This window comes from Anser cygnoides, chromosome 10 (genome assembly GCF_040182565.1).
Source record: "Anser cygnoides isolate HZ-2024a breed goose chromosome 10, Taihu_goose_T2T_genome, whole genome shotgun sequence".
Taxonomy (NCBI): Eukaryota; Metazoa; Chordata; class Aves; order Anseriformes; family Anatidae; genus Anser; species Anser cygnoides.
The window spans coordinates 6947829-6961197 of NC_089882.1; the positions used below are offsets into that span (position 1 = coordinate 6947829).

Here is a 13369-nt window from a genome sequence, read left to right on the forward strand (position 1 = left end):
TTTGACGTGTACGCAAGTTGAGTTGGTTTGAGTCGCGTGTAATGGAGGAAACGGTCGCAACAGTTGTGCTAGGGGTTTTTTTTAGACGTTGGAAGTGATGTAGAGCGGTTGGAGCGATGACTTAGGCAGCGTTTTAACCTGGCAGCTCTCGAGCACTGATGCTGCTCGACAATCGTGTCGTTTTTAAAATAGCGAAGCTACACGAGCTCCTATGGCAGTGTGAAAGGCTTTGGTCTCCTTGTCTGTGATGGCATGCCCTGGGCAGCTGAAGGAAAGGTAAGGGAGAAGGCTTCTGGCGTTCAGGACCTGAAGGAGTTACAAAGCTCTCGTGTGCTCTTGCTCTCTATTTCCTAGTCATTTTCGAGCTGCTTCAGGCAGACCTGTGCTGGATGCCTCCGCAACTTGGACTGACTTTACCAAAACGTTTCCCGGCAGCCAGCTAACTCGCTGGTGTTGTTTTCTCCCCCCTTTGCTAGGGAAAAGCGGTAGCAGGGGCAGTTTTATCAACACCTGCGAAACTCGATTGTGGGAAAGTCCTGACACCATAAGCTAAATTTGTTATTGTTTGGTGAAAGGCTTGGCTGGTTTTAAGCAGTTTGTTTGTTTTATTGAAAGCAGAACTGCATTACTGGAAACTATTTTGCTGTAGTTCAGTCAAAATGTCCTGTGCTGTTTTGTTTTTGTAAGGTGCTTACTTGCTCAGCTTCGCTTTCCAGTTACAAGGAAAGGGAAAAAATGCATCATGCACTCCTCTGCAGGTCTGAAGTGGCTATGTAGAGATTTTGGAGAGAAGCTGCACTGGCAAATCTCTCTTCCCCAGCTTTTTTTTTTTTCCTTCATTTTTTTTTCTTTTTTTATTCTTTTTAGCCTTTCCAGCACAGTTTCCTCCGCTAGAAGGAGGATCTGTAGGTTGTGCTGAAGTTGAATGAATGGTATTAAAAACAGACTGAATGTTGAGCAAATAAGCAGGATTGCTAATTGTTCCTTGCACTAGTTTTGGACGGATTTGCCTTCATTGATTAGGTAAGATGCTCTGCTGTTTTGGAGGGACAACAGCCCCCTCCCCAAACTGACAACAGGTTTTAATTTTTAAGCTTTATCTTGCCCTTAAATCTGAAACATCATTGTTCAAATAACTGAGAACAAGGTAAACCAACAACATCAAAAAGGTCGGCTTCTGTGATTTCTCAAGGGCTTGTTATTTTGTACTTTCCAATTCTATTTGATGTCTTGACAAAACAAGATGACACAAGGGAGAATACATTAAATTTTGATTTTCATCTAACCTGTTACAGTAGTGGCAGCTTAATTTCTTTTACTTTTTACCGAAGACGGCTTTTTGCGCAATTACTCTAATTGCCACGCCACTTTATGAGAAGGTTTCTTTGCGGGTTTCCCATTTGCCTTGATTTTGCGAGGCATTTTTTTGAAGGCGCTTTGACCTTTAACACGGAGAGCCGGCTGGTTGGAGTGCGTCTTCATTAGAAGTAAATCACTGAATGGCAAGATTGTCAAAGAAGCAACTGATGTTTTCTCATTAGAATCTAATTTGCACCGTTGTGCTTAGCTGCGATGTGCAGCTGTAGGTGTCTGTGCTAGGTGTGAAAAACTGCACGTTTTAAGCAAATAAAGTTTACAACTGTGAGAAAGGCTCCGCTCGCAGCCGAAGTGGCAGAGCCTCAGTGAGTGTTTAAGCAGGGCTGGAGCTGCCTTCCCCTGTTTCCTACGTGAAACACGCAGCGTGCTTTAACCAGGTGAATATTTTTTTTTTTTTTTTCCCCAATAGCTTCCTAATTTTTTTCAGCTGGCCAGGACAATGGATGCCTCCTCGCGTGCCCCAGAGCGCTGCGGCTGGTTCTCGCAAGAGAAATCCGGCGCGGAGCAAAGAGGGGGCTCAGCCCCAGCACCGCCGGGGTCCGAGCTGCGCCGCTGCTCCCAGGCTGCCCAGGCAGGAGAGGAGAGGAAAGAGGAAAGGAGAGCCCCTCGCTGCAGCACCGCCTGCTCCGGAGAACTCCGGGCGTGCTGAACGCTGCTGATTCAATCACCGCCTTTTATTATTTAATTAAGCTCTCCTTAATGTATTAGTGGATTAATACACAAATGCGAGGAGGCTGACATGATGATCATTCTCAGCGCATTTAGGGTGGTGGGGAGAGAGAAGGTTTCAAGGGGTTTTCAAGGGCTGGAGGGGTAATTCGTGTGTTTCTAAGCAGGATGGCTTTTGGTTTGTTTCAGGGTGTTTTGGCAGAATATGTGGAGCAAACATTTCCTTTCCTAAACTCTAGGAAAAAAAAAAAAGCTTTTTTTTTTCTTTTTCTTTTTTTAAACCGAACCATTATAAAATATCACCGCTGTTAGGAAGCATGTACAGCAGGTTGTAATTTTTCCTTTCACGGTGGAGCGGGAAACAAAAATGATAACTTCTTAAAATGTGAAAAATGATGGTGATAATCTTGAGGTTGAAATCTCACTCAGCTTATTAAATGAGTATTTGGTTGTGTGCATTCCGGTTTAGTCTGTATTTGACAAATGTTAGATGTAGAAAGGATTTAATTTATGTAAACTTTATATTTTTATGCAAATTAAATGGGTATTTATTATAGCAGAAACAATTATCCTGGCACTTAGTGAGAAACCTGGTATGCATGAGAAGTGGTAGATAAGATCAGATGTTTCATTCTGTAAACAAATATGAAAATATCCCCGTTTTTCCTTAGCTAGAAGAGAATGCAGAAGAGAGCAGACATCCTGACATGCCGGGGAATGTCAGCATAGCCCATCTCCCTGCCTTCCGTGGGTCAAAGGCAGATCTTTCCTACTGATAAAATATAATAAACAAAATTATAACCATAAAATGCTAATTTAATTTTAAAGAGGCTCTCTTCCCCCTCTTTTTATAGGGAGTTGCATTGTTACGGAGAGAACAGTTATGCTAATGACAGACTACTTAGCTGATTTTACATTAATGTAATAAACAGTACCTGTCTTAATGTGTTGTGCAGTATCATGGCAAAATAACTAAGTCTAAAAGCGAGATTCCATTTTGCATAATGAAACGGAATTGCAGTTTCTGCATGAATAATTCTTTCAGCGGCAGTTTTGGGTTGTTATTTTGGAGGCTGAAATATTATGTCAGAAGTGTTTCAGTCTCAGGATGGATGCGGGTCCTGCGTTCAGCACTTCTTCTGTCGCTGGGCTCTGCTGCGGCTGGGGGCATTGTGCTTTTCCCTCTGCCAGGGTACCCGGGGTTTGTCCTCTCCTGGGGCACGAGCAAAGCCATTTTGCATTGTTTCGGTTGCGATTTTTTTTTTAATATTGCAAAAGTAGCGCATGTAATAGCTTTCTAATAAGACAGCTCAATTGAATTGTTTGTTTTTGCCTAGCCGTGTCTATTTTTCTGGCAGTCCAGCATTTTTAACTGTTCCTCAGCCACTTGCTCTGTGTTCGGCTGTGTTGTGCTCCGTTTAACTTTTATCACAAAATCTTTAAGTGAAGAATTGCTGTTTGGAAATCCAAGGTGCCTGCTCCGAGGACTTACTGAAATCAAGTGTGAACATACATCACAGGAGAAAAGGATTTTCTGGCAGAGTTATTCTTTGTGAATTAAGGAAATCCTCCCCATCTTCCATGCATGCCTGCTAACAGTTAACAAGACCATCACCGTATCCAGCAATGAAGGCACGTTGTGTGAAAATGGCATTTTCTCTTTTTTTCCCCCCCACTTCATACAAGATTAAACTACTTGAAATTATTTAGCTAGTATTTAATTATATTAATATCAGGGAAAATGGGGGAACTAGATGATTAAATCGGTCTAAATCATTTTCATCCCCGTGACCCTTGTCTGAGTGGTACGGAGGAGTGACAAATGCATCCCTGCTGTAACTCCCTTGTGAAGTTAGAGGTGAACTTGGCCCAAGTTGTGCAAGTTTGCCTCGGTCAGCCTCTCCAAAACACGGCGTGCTGGCAGAGCTCGGGACTGGGGAGAGGACGGGAAGGCTTTGGGGGAGCCAGAGAAATAGCAGGCAGGACCCCGGGAGACAGAGAGAGTGGCTGAAAACAGTTGTGAGTATTAAAGACATTTTTTGCCGTTGCTGGTATTAGCATGTCAGCAGGTCTATACTAGCACAGCTCCGAAAGCCAAATTGCAGCTGTATTTTTACCTCTGCTGCCAGGTTTGCATGCAGCTGGGTATCTACCACACCCTATTGTTATCAGTCAACAATACCAGAAGCGCTTCATTAATCATATCAATAACAACAATCATGTTTCATGTAGAAAATGGAAATAAACAACTTAAAAAAAAAAAAAAAAGATTGATTTCTGTTCTGCATGCTAAGTTAGCATTCTTTAAATATATCTGCCAGTAGTTTAATTTGAGCTTCAACTCCCCGAAGGCAGTAAGACAGAATTATTTTAGTTCTTCATAAACTGCCTTCTGTGATTCATTGTTAACTCATAAAACACACTCGTTTTCATGTACTTAAACAGTTAAGCCATTTTCAAAGTTGGTTTGTAATTTTTTTTGGCAACACATTTCGCTTGACATCTGAGAGATAAAAATCTAAAATTAATTTATAGCCTTCAGTTTAGGTTTCATTTACTATCAGGCAAAATATCAGAAATAAATATATTTTATCTAACGTAAGGTAAAGTGTAGTGCACAGTATCTAAAATAAAGTTTAGTTTTGACTGAATACACTCAAAAAGGGACCCATAAATATTAGAGAGCTGTAGTTAAGAACTTACATGACTGTTTTAAATACTATTGATTTAAACCACTGGCTAGATTTTATGAATCAAAGTGTAATTTCCAAGCTTTGGCTATATTTCTCATCGCTAAAGCACTCTCTCTTGTGTGCCTTTAGCAGCTTTCCAGACATTCAACACGGGATTAAATGATAGTAGTTACAATGATCAATAGGTTAAGACCGGTACAATCACTCTTACCGCTAATGACCTCGGTAGTAATGGGTAATAAAGTGTGGGCTATAATAGCCTATTGCTGGTGCTGCATGCCCTTTGCTTCCCAGTATTACTAGGGACTAGCTACATGAAAAAGTTGGACGGTGGGAGTTAAGAGGGTGGATATATAGGCCATAATTCTCAACTGTTTCAAGCCCTCTACCAGGACGTGTGCCCACGCTGGTCCGGGGCGCGGGTGCCGTTTTTAGCAGGGCGCTTTGTGGTGTGGTGGAGTTTCTTTGCAGGAGGCCTTCGGAAGTCGCTTCCCCAACGGGTAAACGCGGCGTTCGCCATGCCTAGGAATTACAGGCAGGGCCTTCTTTGGAGTCGCAGGTGGGGTGTGAAAATGCGGTAAAACGGGGTTGGACGGAGCCACCCAAACCTGCCCGCCTAGGTGGGCCGCGTTTGGCCGTGTGTTTGGGCCCTCGCTGGTTAAGTGCTTCTGTTGGAGCAGCGACTGTGCAGCGAGGAGATTCTTCACCGGAAGGTACATGGCCGGTTTTCAAAGGTAGGGCCAAATCCTCAGATTCATCCTGAGATAAACGTGCAAAAAAGCCATGGAAGTGAATGGGAGTTGTCTCCGCATGGCTGCCGGCAGAATGCGGCCCTCCGTATTAATCACCGATGTGTAGGGTTTACAGCACCCCACCCTATTCCTGTCTGTATCCCTGCTTGTCGTCATAAATCTGACTGAAGAGTATTTGTGTTGTATATCTTCCAAGAATGGCACAGAAAACATACTTAAACATGCTTCCTCTTCTGTTTGCTCAGGCCAACTTCAATGGCAGGTAGTACAAACCCCAGGGTAAAGTAAACTTCTCAGGGGATGGGAATAATGAAGGTGAGTCACGCTTCGGGCGAAGATAGTGACTGCAGCATTTAATTAAATAATTGTCAGCTCCCAGAAAAGTTTTTTTAAAGACTGTGGATTAAGATATTCAGAACTAAGGGGACTGCCCATCCTCATGACTCAGTGACCTCGTCCCGTGGGACGAGGCGGTGGCACCGCATGGTGGCTTCGGAGGGACTGGAGTTTGTCCCATCCTTAAATCTCCATTTCCCTGCCTTTGCACCTGCCTGCCCCAGCAAGGACCACGGGAGGTTCGTGGCTGGGATGTGGGGGATTCGTGCTGGACCACGCCGTGTTGGCGTTACAGGGCTGTTGGTTTGCCAGACGTGTCTCGAGCACGTGTTTTCTGGGCAGCGCCGGGCCCTGGCGCACGCCATGTACACAACAACACCGGGCGATGCGCAGTGCACATCAGTCTGACCTTCAGGAACCATTTTTAGTTCATCAAAATTAGTGATGCTGAGAAATCAGGACATCAGTGCATAATGACTGTGAAATTAGGAATGAGAGCTTGCTATGCAAATGACAGGACAAATCATGTGAAAAAGTCAAGATAAACTGCATATTAAGACATTATGTTACATAAAATTAATACTGCATTTCTCTCTTGCTTACTACTACACTGGAAGGTTTTTTTTAAACTCTTTTATCTTCTGATCAGCTATTGTCTGCTGATTTTTTAAAAAGTGGTGCACAGAAAAAGTGCTAAACATATTATTACCTTTTATTGTAATACGTGAGATGACAGGAGATCCTTTTTAGCAAAGTATATCCTTTACTGCTTTTAGTTTTGTGCTGTCACCTATTTGATTTGAAACTATAGAAAAGTAAGGTGCTTAAATATTACTGTTAAAACTCATATGGGTTTTGTCTTTTCTTCCATTGTTTTTTTCTCTTCCTTTTCTTTTCCTTTTTTGGGGTGGAGGATAGAGGGGTGGGTTTCTAGGGAAATAGTCTTCTTGCATTACTAGGACTGACAAAATGGTTCTCATGTAGTCTGCAAATTAAACACAAGTGCAGTGATTATTTTGAATAGCTAAATTACATTCTAGAAAGCTTGCAGAATTCATAGCATTGTCATTAGGTATCCGCTTGAATACAATTTGTGTAACCTTGGCCAAGACAGCCTGTCATTTTAATGTCAGTGTTTTATCTGAACAAGACATCATCCTTTCAGATACAGTGTACAGGTTCCTTGCAAAGATGCCCATGCAGAAACGTGTTAACAGTTGCAAATATGAAATGCTATCAAGTTCATCACTGTAGCTGTTTGTCACTGAAATGTCATGGAAAGCGGCTTTTAATGGTATCTCACATAATATGAAAGAATTGAAGACATCTGTATGCTGGGTGAATATGGAATGGTAAAGACATCATAGCAGGGCCTCTCTGTTAAAATTGCATAGGAGTGCAGTGCTGTTATTCACGTCACTGAGCCTTCCTTCAGTTTTCTTAAAAACCTGTCCTAGTAGGGTCTAGATCCCATCAGCACGGGATACTGGGCTCTTGAATTTCTGTGCGGCAGGGAGGGGCTTTCTGGGAGGGAAAGGACTGAGCCGGCAGTTCCTTGTAAAAACAAACAAATCTGAGCAGGTTTTGCTGTACTGCTGTCTTTAAAGAATTCCCATCGCAGAAATGCTCTGCACAGAGGGACCTGAGTTGCCGGGGAAGCGCAGCCGGTCCCTCTGTGCTCGGGGTGGGCTCGTGCCTCCCCGCGCCTGCCCGTCTTCCCAGGAGACGCTCCCTGACCCCCGCTCTGTCTCTTCCGCAGGTTCCCGTGTCGGTGGCTATGATGACACCTCAAGTGATCACTCCCCAGCAAATGCAGCAGATCCTCCAGCAACAAGTGCTAACTCCCCAGCAACTCCAAGTCCTGCTCCAACAGCAGCAGGCACTCATGCTTCAACAGGTAATTGTCGCCTTCGCAGCCACTCGCGGGGCCCTGGCAGGCACCGGAGGGCTTCGTCTTCCTGGGAAAGCAGCTGCCCGCCTCTCGGGGTCTGCTCCTCGGAGCAGCCACACTCTGAAATGAACTGACTGCTCTTTTGTTTTTAGGTCTAGAAATAGCTCCTGGAAACAAATCCAAGGAGCAGTGCTAGGAGTATTTCCAGGATCAGCTAAATAATGCAGCTGCATGTTTAAGTGTCAGGTCTTCGGCAGATGTCCCTGTTGCTTTTGCCTGCATCCCCCAGAAAGTACAGTGTGCCCTGATTAATTGCAATAAACGAAGTGGTAGGGTGATACTTCCCACTTCAGACCTTGCTACGTCCACTTGGGACCATAAAGGGCTATTGAAACAGTGGCAGTGAAAGCGAAGAGGTTCGCAAGCCTTAATCCATCTGATGTCAGCCAGCGTATGCTGCGCGGTGCATCAGTGTCTCTCCGTGCCCCGTTTCAACGCGTAGTCCTTTATCAGCTGAGAGTTGGCTGCCAATGCAACCCAAGGCTGGGTTACCATAGGGTATGGCTCAGCGTGGGCTCGCGAGCATCGGGCCAGCACGAGCATCCACCAAAACCCCACCTCGCGTGCCCCCTCCTCTCTGCCATGCCGCCTCCTCCCGGCTCCAGAGCACAGCCTGCGTGGCAAGTGGCTGGCTGCAGGGAGGAGGAGAGTATTTCCCAGGATGTCTGTGCATGTATCGAACAACACTTAATACAGTCAAACCCTATCATTTAGAAAGCATGTGTGTTTCACAACAGAGATTCGCCAGGCTCTCTCAGCAAGGGCATTTTGGCTTTGTTGTTACAATCAAAGGTCATTCCTTGCCTTATTTTAATTAGTTTGTGTAGAAAATGGTATGTTTTTCATCAGTTCATTTTGGAGATTACTTTTCAAACGATAATGCCAAGAATAGTCAGTGTGCACTGAATTTATTGTCGAGTTTCAAACTAAAGGTCAGACCATTACAGATAAAAGGATGCTATTTTTCAAATCACAGTTTGTGTATTACACCAAAAGGGACACTGAATTGGCTCTCCACTTTGTTACTTACCATCTTTCCTTTTCTTTGTAGCAGCAGCTTCAAGAGTTTTATAAGAAACAACAGGAACAGTTGCAGCTTCAACTTTTACAGCAACAACATGCTGGAAAACAGCCTAAAGAGGTACAGACAATACCCATTTTACTTTCAAACCACAGGTCCCAGAGGACTGTCTAGTGGCTATTAAACTGTCATTCATCTTATAAATGATTGCACAACTGAACTGACTCTATCAGGTCTCAGCTTTCAGATTTAGAGTTATTGTCCTGTTTTCGCCTGTATTTTCCTGCGCTTTCCATTTGCTTGCTGCCACATATTTTATAGCCGGGGACCATGCCTTGATGTTCGGTATGAGTACTGGAGCAAGCATCTAGACGTGTATCTTGGGAGAGTGCTTTTGGAAGTTAGTTATGTTGCAGAGGGGAGGGGGCAAGGAAGCAGGCCCAGATATGTGGCTGTCCTCTCTAAACAGGGCAAAATTCCATGAGATTTTGAGTTTGCACTTGCAGTTTCCAACCAAAGAGGTTGGGATGTTCCTTGCTCAGCAGAAGGGACCGTGCTCGAGCAGCGTTAGTTGTGAGCAGCGAGGGAGGGCTGAGATGCAGAGGTAGCACGGGAATGCCACCCCATCACAGCGTGTTGTGCCCGGGTGCTGCAGCACACCTCGGTGCACGGTGGCCCGAGACCTCACTCAGATGCCACAAGGGTCCATGGCAGGAGCAGGATCACCAAGGTGGTGTCTGTCTCTACTTAAAATACATTTATCCTCTCTAAGTATTTTCCACGTTCTCACTTTGTTGATTTTGGTGTGTTTAAATTCGATTTTCCTGTAGTGACATACATTTTGATGGCACCAAATTCACCCCTGTACTCCCAAGGAGTTTGAGACTCCGGTCTGACATCAGCACTGGCTCGGATAGATCCTAGAAAGCTGCCTCTTGGCGCGAGGCGCTGTGCCGTGTCCTGTGCTAGTGGCAGTGGTTGGGCATCACGTTGCCACTGGTGATGCTCGAAGCGCGCAGCGATTTCTCACCCCTGAAATTTTGGCAAATTGTGCCACCTGTGCCAAGTTTCAACCCCGAGTGAATTTTTCCAGCTGAGTTATAAACCCCTGAAAATAGGGGGTTTATAATGGAAACGCTGACACAACCTTAACCATAGCACGCTTACGGGCGCCTCTATAATAAAAAGGGAACAGATTAAAAAGTGTCTAAAATGTAAATCTAAAGGACTAACAGTAATTAAAATGGAAATGGCACAGGGAGGGAAGGCATGTAATTGTGAGATATCACTGTGCAGAATGCTCTCAGCTTTGTTTTGCTGGCTGTTTTTCTAATTCAGTAGGGCTTACTCATCAGTGGCAGTTCAATGCGCGTTAATGACTCTGGGATGCAGGCATCACTCTGGACAAAGAAATGATTATTGTGCGGTCAAAAGAAGTTCAAAGACAAGAAGGGAATTTCAGTTTTTTCCTTAGAGATCCACATTCAAGAGCATATAAATTAAGCCAAATGTTAAAAACCACAGTCTGAAAGCTGACTTCAAAGTCACAACTCTCTAATTAATGAACTGCGAGCTTCAGTTTGGACAAGTCGTGGTTTGATGCGCCCATAAATCAACATGACAGGTCTGTTTCACAGTCTCAGACAGCGCTTGTCATTGAGTCACATCAGATGTAAACACAGCAGAAAAAAGAGGGGATATGAAGGAGGTGCAATTGATCAACAGAAATGGTAAAAACCCACTTTTGAAACGCATTATGCATGATCACAGGAAATGGCGATAGCCTCAAGAGGCTTTCTCCTTCTGCTGTTGCTTTTTTGAATCAGATTTCTAACAGCCTTCAAAAGGGAGAATAAGAATTATGGAGCTTCTCCCCTGTGGCTGGCAGGCAATAACCCCCTGTTGTTATTTTGTGCTTCTTTCTTTTCAAAGGCGTCAAAATTTAGTTTTTTAAAGATCTTTAACTCTATATTTGAAGACAAACAATAAAGGGCTGCCACTGTCATTCTTATCAGTTACCAGGGATTGTATTTTTTCTTTCTGTTGCCACTTCTTATTAACCTCTTATTTGGTCTATTAGACATAGTTTTGAATGCAAGCCTGCATGCTGGGAGAACATGAAAGTTCAGATGAGCTCAGAGGGCAGATAAAGAAATTTGAAGGGGAAAGTTACACAGCAGAATGAACGATAAAAGTTAACTCTTCTAAATTGCTGTTGTCAGACAGGAGAGCATCTCAGACACAAAGATGAGGGCTCGGAGCTTGAAGAAAAAATACTTTGTGTTAAAAAAGACGAGAAGGGAAGTTAGACAATGTGATGGCATTTCAATATCTAACACACTGATTTACTGTGGTCACACTTCTGATATTACACTGTCGAAAGTAACAATAAGAAAAGACTCCTTCCTGTTTTAAGAAGAGCATTTTAACATGATAGCGGAGAAGAGAACAAGGGGCCCAAGTCTCTCCAGCTTTCCCTAGGGTTTTTTTTGCCGAGAGTTTCAGCAGAGGCCTGTTCCCACAGCACTCTCACTCCGTCCCATCCCGCAGGTTTGCTCAGCCCCGTTTTCCTGCGCCGAGGAGCTTATTCTGGCTAGATTAGCATGCGAGCGGTGGGTCTTCCTTCCTCCCCCTCCTTGTAATCCACAACAGCGGCGGGCCCCAGGCTGTGCCGTGCTGCCGAGGGGACCGCTGGTGGTGATGCTGCCATGGGGTGAGTTTGTACCCCACAGCTGGACCGAACACAGGAGTGTAGGGCTTCCCCGGAGCCCATGTGCGAGCGGCTCGTGCCGCCACACCGTCCTAAAAGAAGGAAAATGCTGCCGATCTCCGTGGACCGAAGGGGTCCGACCCCTAAGCAGGCTAGTGTAAGGGCTGGCCGTCCCCTTCTAGGGGACTCGGGCGGCAGAGGGTGAGTTTGTGGGGCGAGCTCGGCTCCGGCCCCCCGCAGCCCCCACCGGGGGGGCTTGGGGCCGCGGGATGCTGTGGCCGTGGCCGTTTGTCCTCCAGCGCTTGGGGCAGCTTGTGTTAGGCAGCAGGGAGGGACCTACGAAAGGAAAACAGACCTTTGACAGGAGCTGTAGGGAGGGGATCAAAAATGCGAGTTTTATCAGGATATTTCAGCGTTTTAACACTGACTACTGACCTGACAACAGGACTGCACCGAGACCTTTTTTGTATGCATTCAATTGTGAGAAGTAAACAAACTGCCTTGTATCCTGTGTTTGGTAACTGGGTGGGGAGCGCAGTTTGGCAACGTGCGTTGCTTTTAAATTCTTTCTTGGACAATGGGCCTTGTATACTTTTATATCCTGGCTTTTCAAAGTAGAGCGTGTTCGAGAGCTTTTCTTGGGATAGCTGGGAAGACAACCGCACGGGCATCGGGCGATTTGTGTCAAGTTGTCGGGGTTTTGGGGTGTTTTCTTTAATGCTAACTTCGTACTCAGATGGCAAATAGGTAAAGCCACAGATTACTGTGGCTAATTTATTTATTTATTACAAAATACTGCTTATTATATATAGACACGCTAAATATACATTAAATATATGTCTATTTGGAGGGGGAACATCTGTGGAGGCAAGGATTGCTCCTAATGGATCTGTCGCTGCAGCTTGCATTCATCTGGTGCTGTTGGCAATAGTTGCAACAACTGGATCTGTCTGAGCAAGCTGTGGCACAGAAATGAAAACTCTCCAAGTTCCAGTATGGCTAAACACTCGCTTGTTTAACTGTTCCCGAAGTTATAGATCTTCTTGGGAAATAAGAAAAATGCACTTGCCTGTCGGTACAGTTGTAGGTATGCAGTTGCTTGTAGTATTAAGATTGATGGGGCATGGCAACACAAAAACAACTATTTAAGGATTTTAATAGAAGTAATTGCCATTGTCCTTAACTTTCCCCAATAAAGGTTTTTTTTTTTTCTTTCCTTTTTTTTTTTCTTCTTTTCTTTTAAGCCCCCTGTGACTGTGTCACATTCAGCGCGGCGGGGCTGGAGGGCTCTAGCGCCCTGGCAGAAGGTGGGGCCCCGGCCCCTGGCTGGTGGCCGTCAGCCCTGCTCCTGTGACCCGGGTGGATTTTTCCTGCTTGACACCAGCAGGGAACGGGGCCAGCGATCCTCCGCACCGATACCAGGGAGGGGCCACCGAACGCTGGCGGTCTGGCCGGGCTTTATTTGCAAAAGTGTGTAGTTTTGCAAGAGTTAATTTTTTTTTTCCATAATTGTTAGCCATAATGTGTATAAGACCTCCACCTTGATACGATTCCTAGCAGATTAGGGATATTAGATAATTTCCTTCTATTTATTGTACTACTGCACTGTATTATCTTTCTATCACTCAGATAATTACTAAGGAAATCTACATTAATTTTTTTTGGCTAGCACAAGGAACTGCTAAACACTGGCATGATGTATTGATGTTTTACACAACAAAAGTTTTCCTCTTGTCATTGTACAATAAATAAAAAGATATTTATCAAAACGCAAAGCCTTTCATGGATTTTAAAGAACAAAGCAAATAAAACACAAGATGAGCATGGAAGCAAAACCTAGAGGCTTCCTTAACTGAACAA

General features: G+C 44.6%; 1 protein-coding gene across 18 annotated transcripts in view; it reads left to right on the plus strand.

Moving 5' to 3' along the window:
* Nucleotides 1-13369, plus strand: part of FOXP1 (forkhead box P1) — a 371023-nt gene that overhangs the window by 287136 nt on the left and 70518 nt on the right. For 15 of the 18 annotated variants that reach the window (XM_067003312.1, XM_067003309.1, XM_067003308.1 and 12 more), the window contains 2 exons: nt 7587-7724; nt 8830-8919. In XM_067003312.1, the coding sequence (XP_066859413.1) occupies nt 7587-7724; nt 8830-8919 (228 nt within the window). Of the gene's footprint in view, nt 1-79; nt 277-7586; nt 7725-8829; nt 8920-13369 lie in introns of those variants that run through there. The other 3 variants (XM_067003311.1, XM_067003315.1, XM_048070182.2) reach the window with 2 other exon arrangements.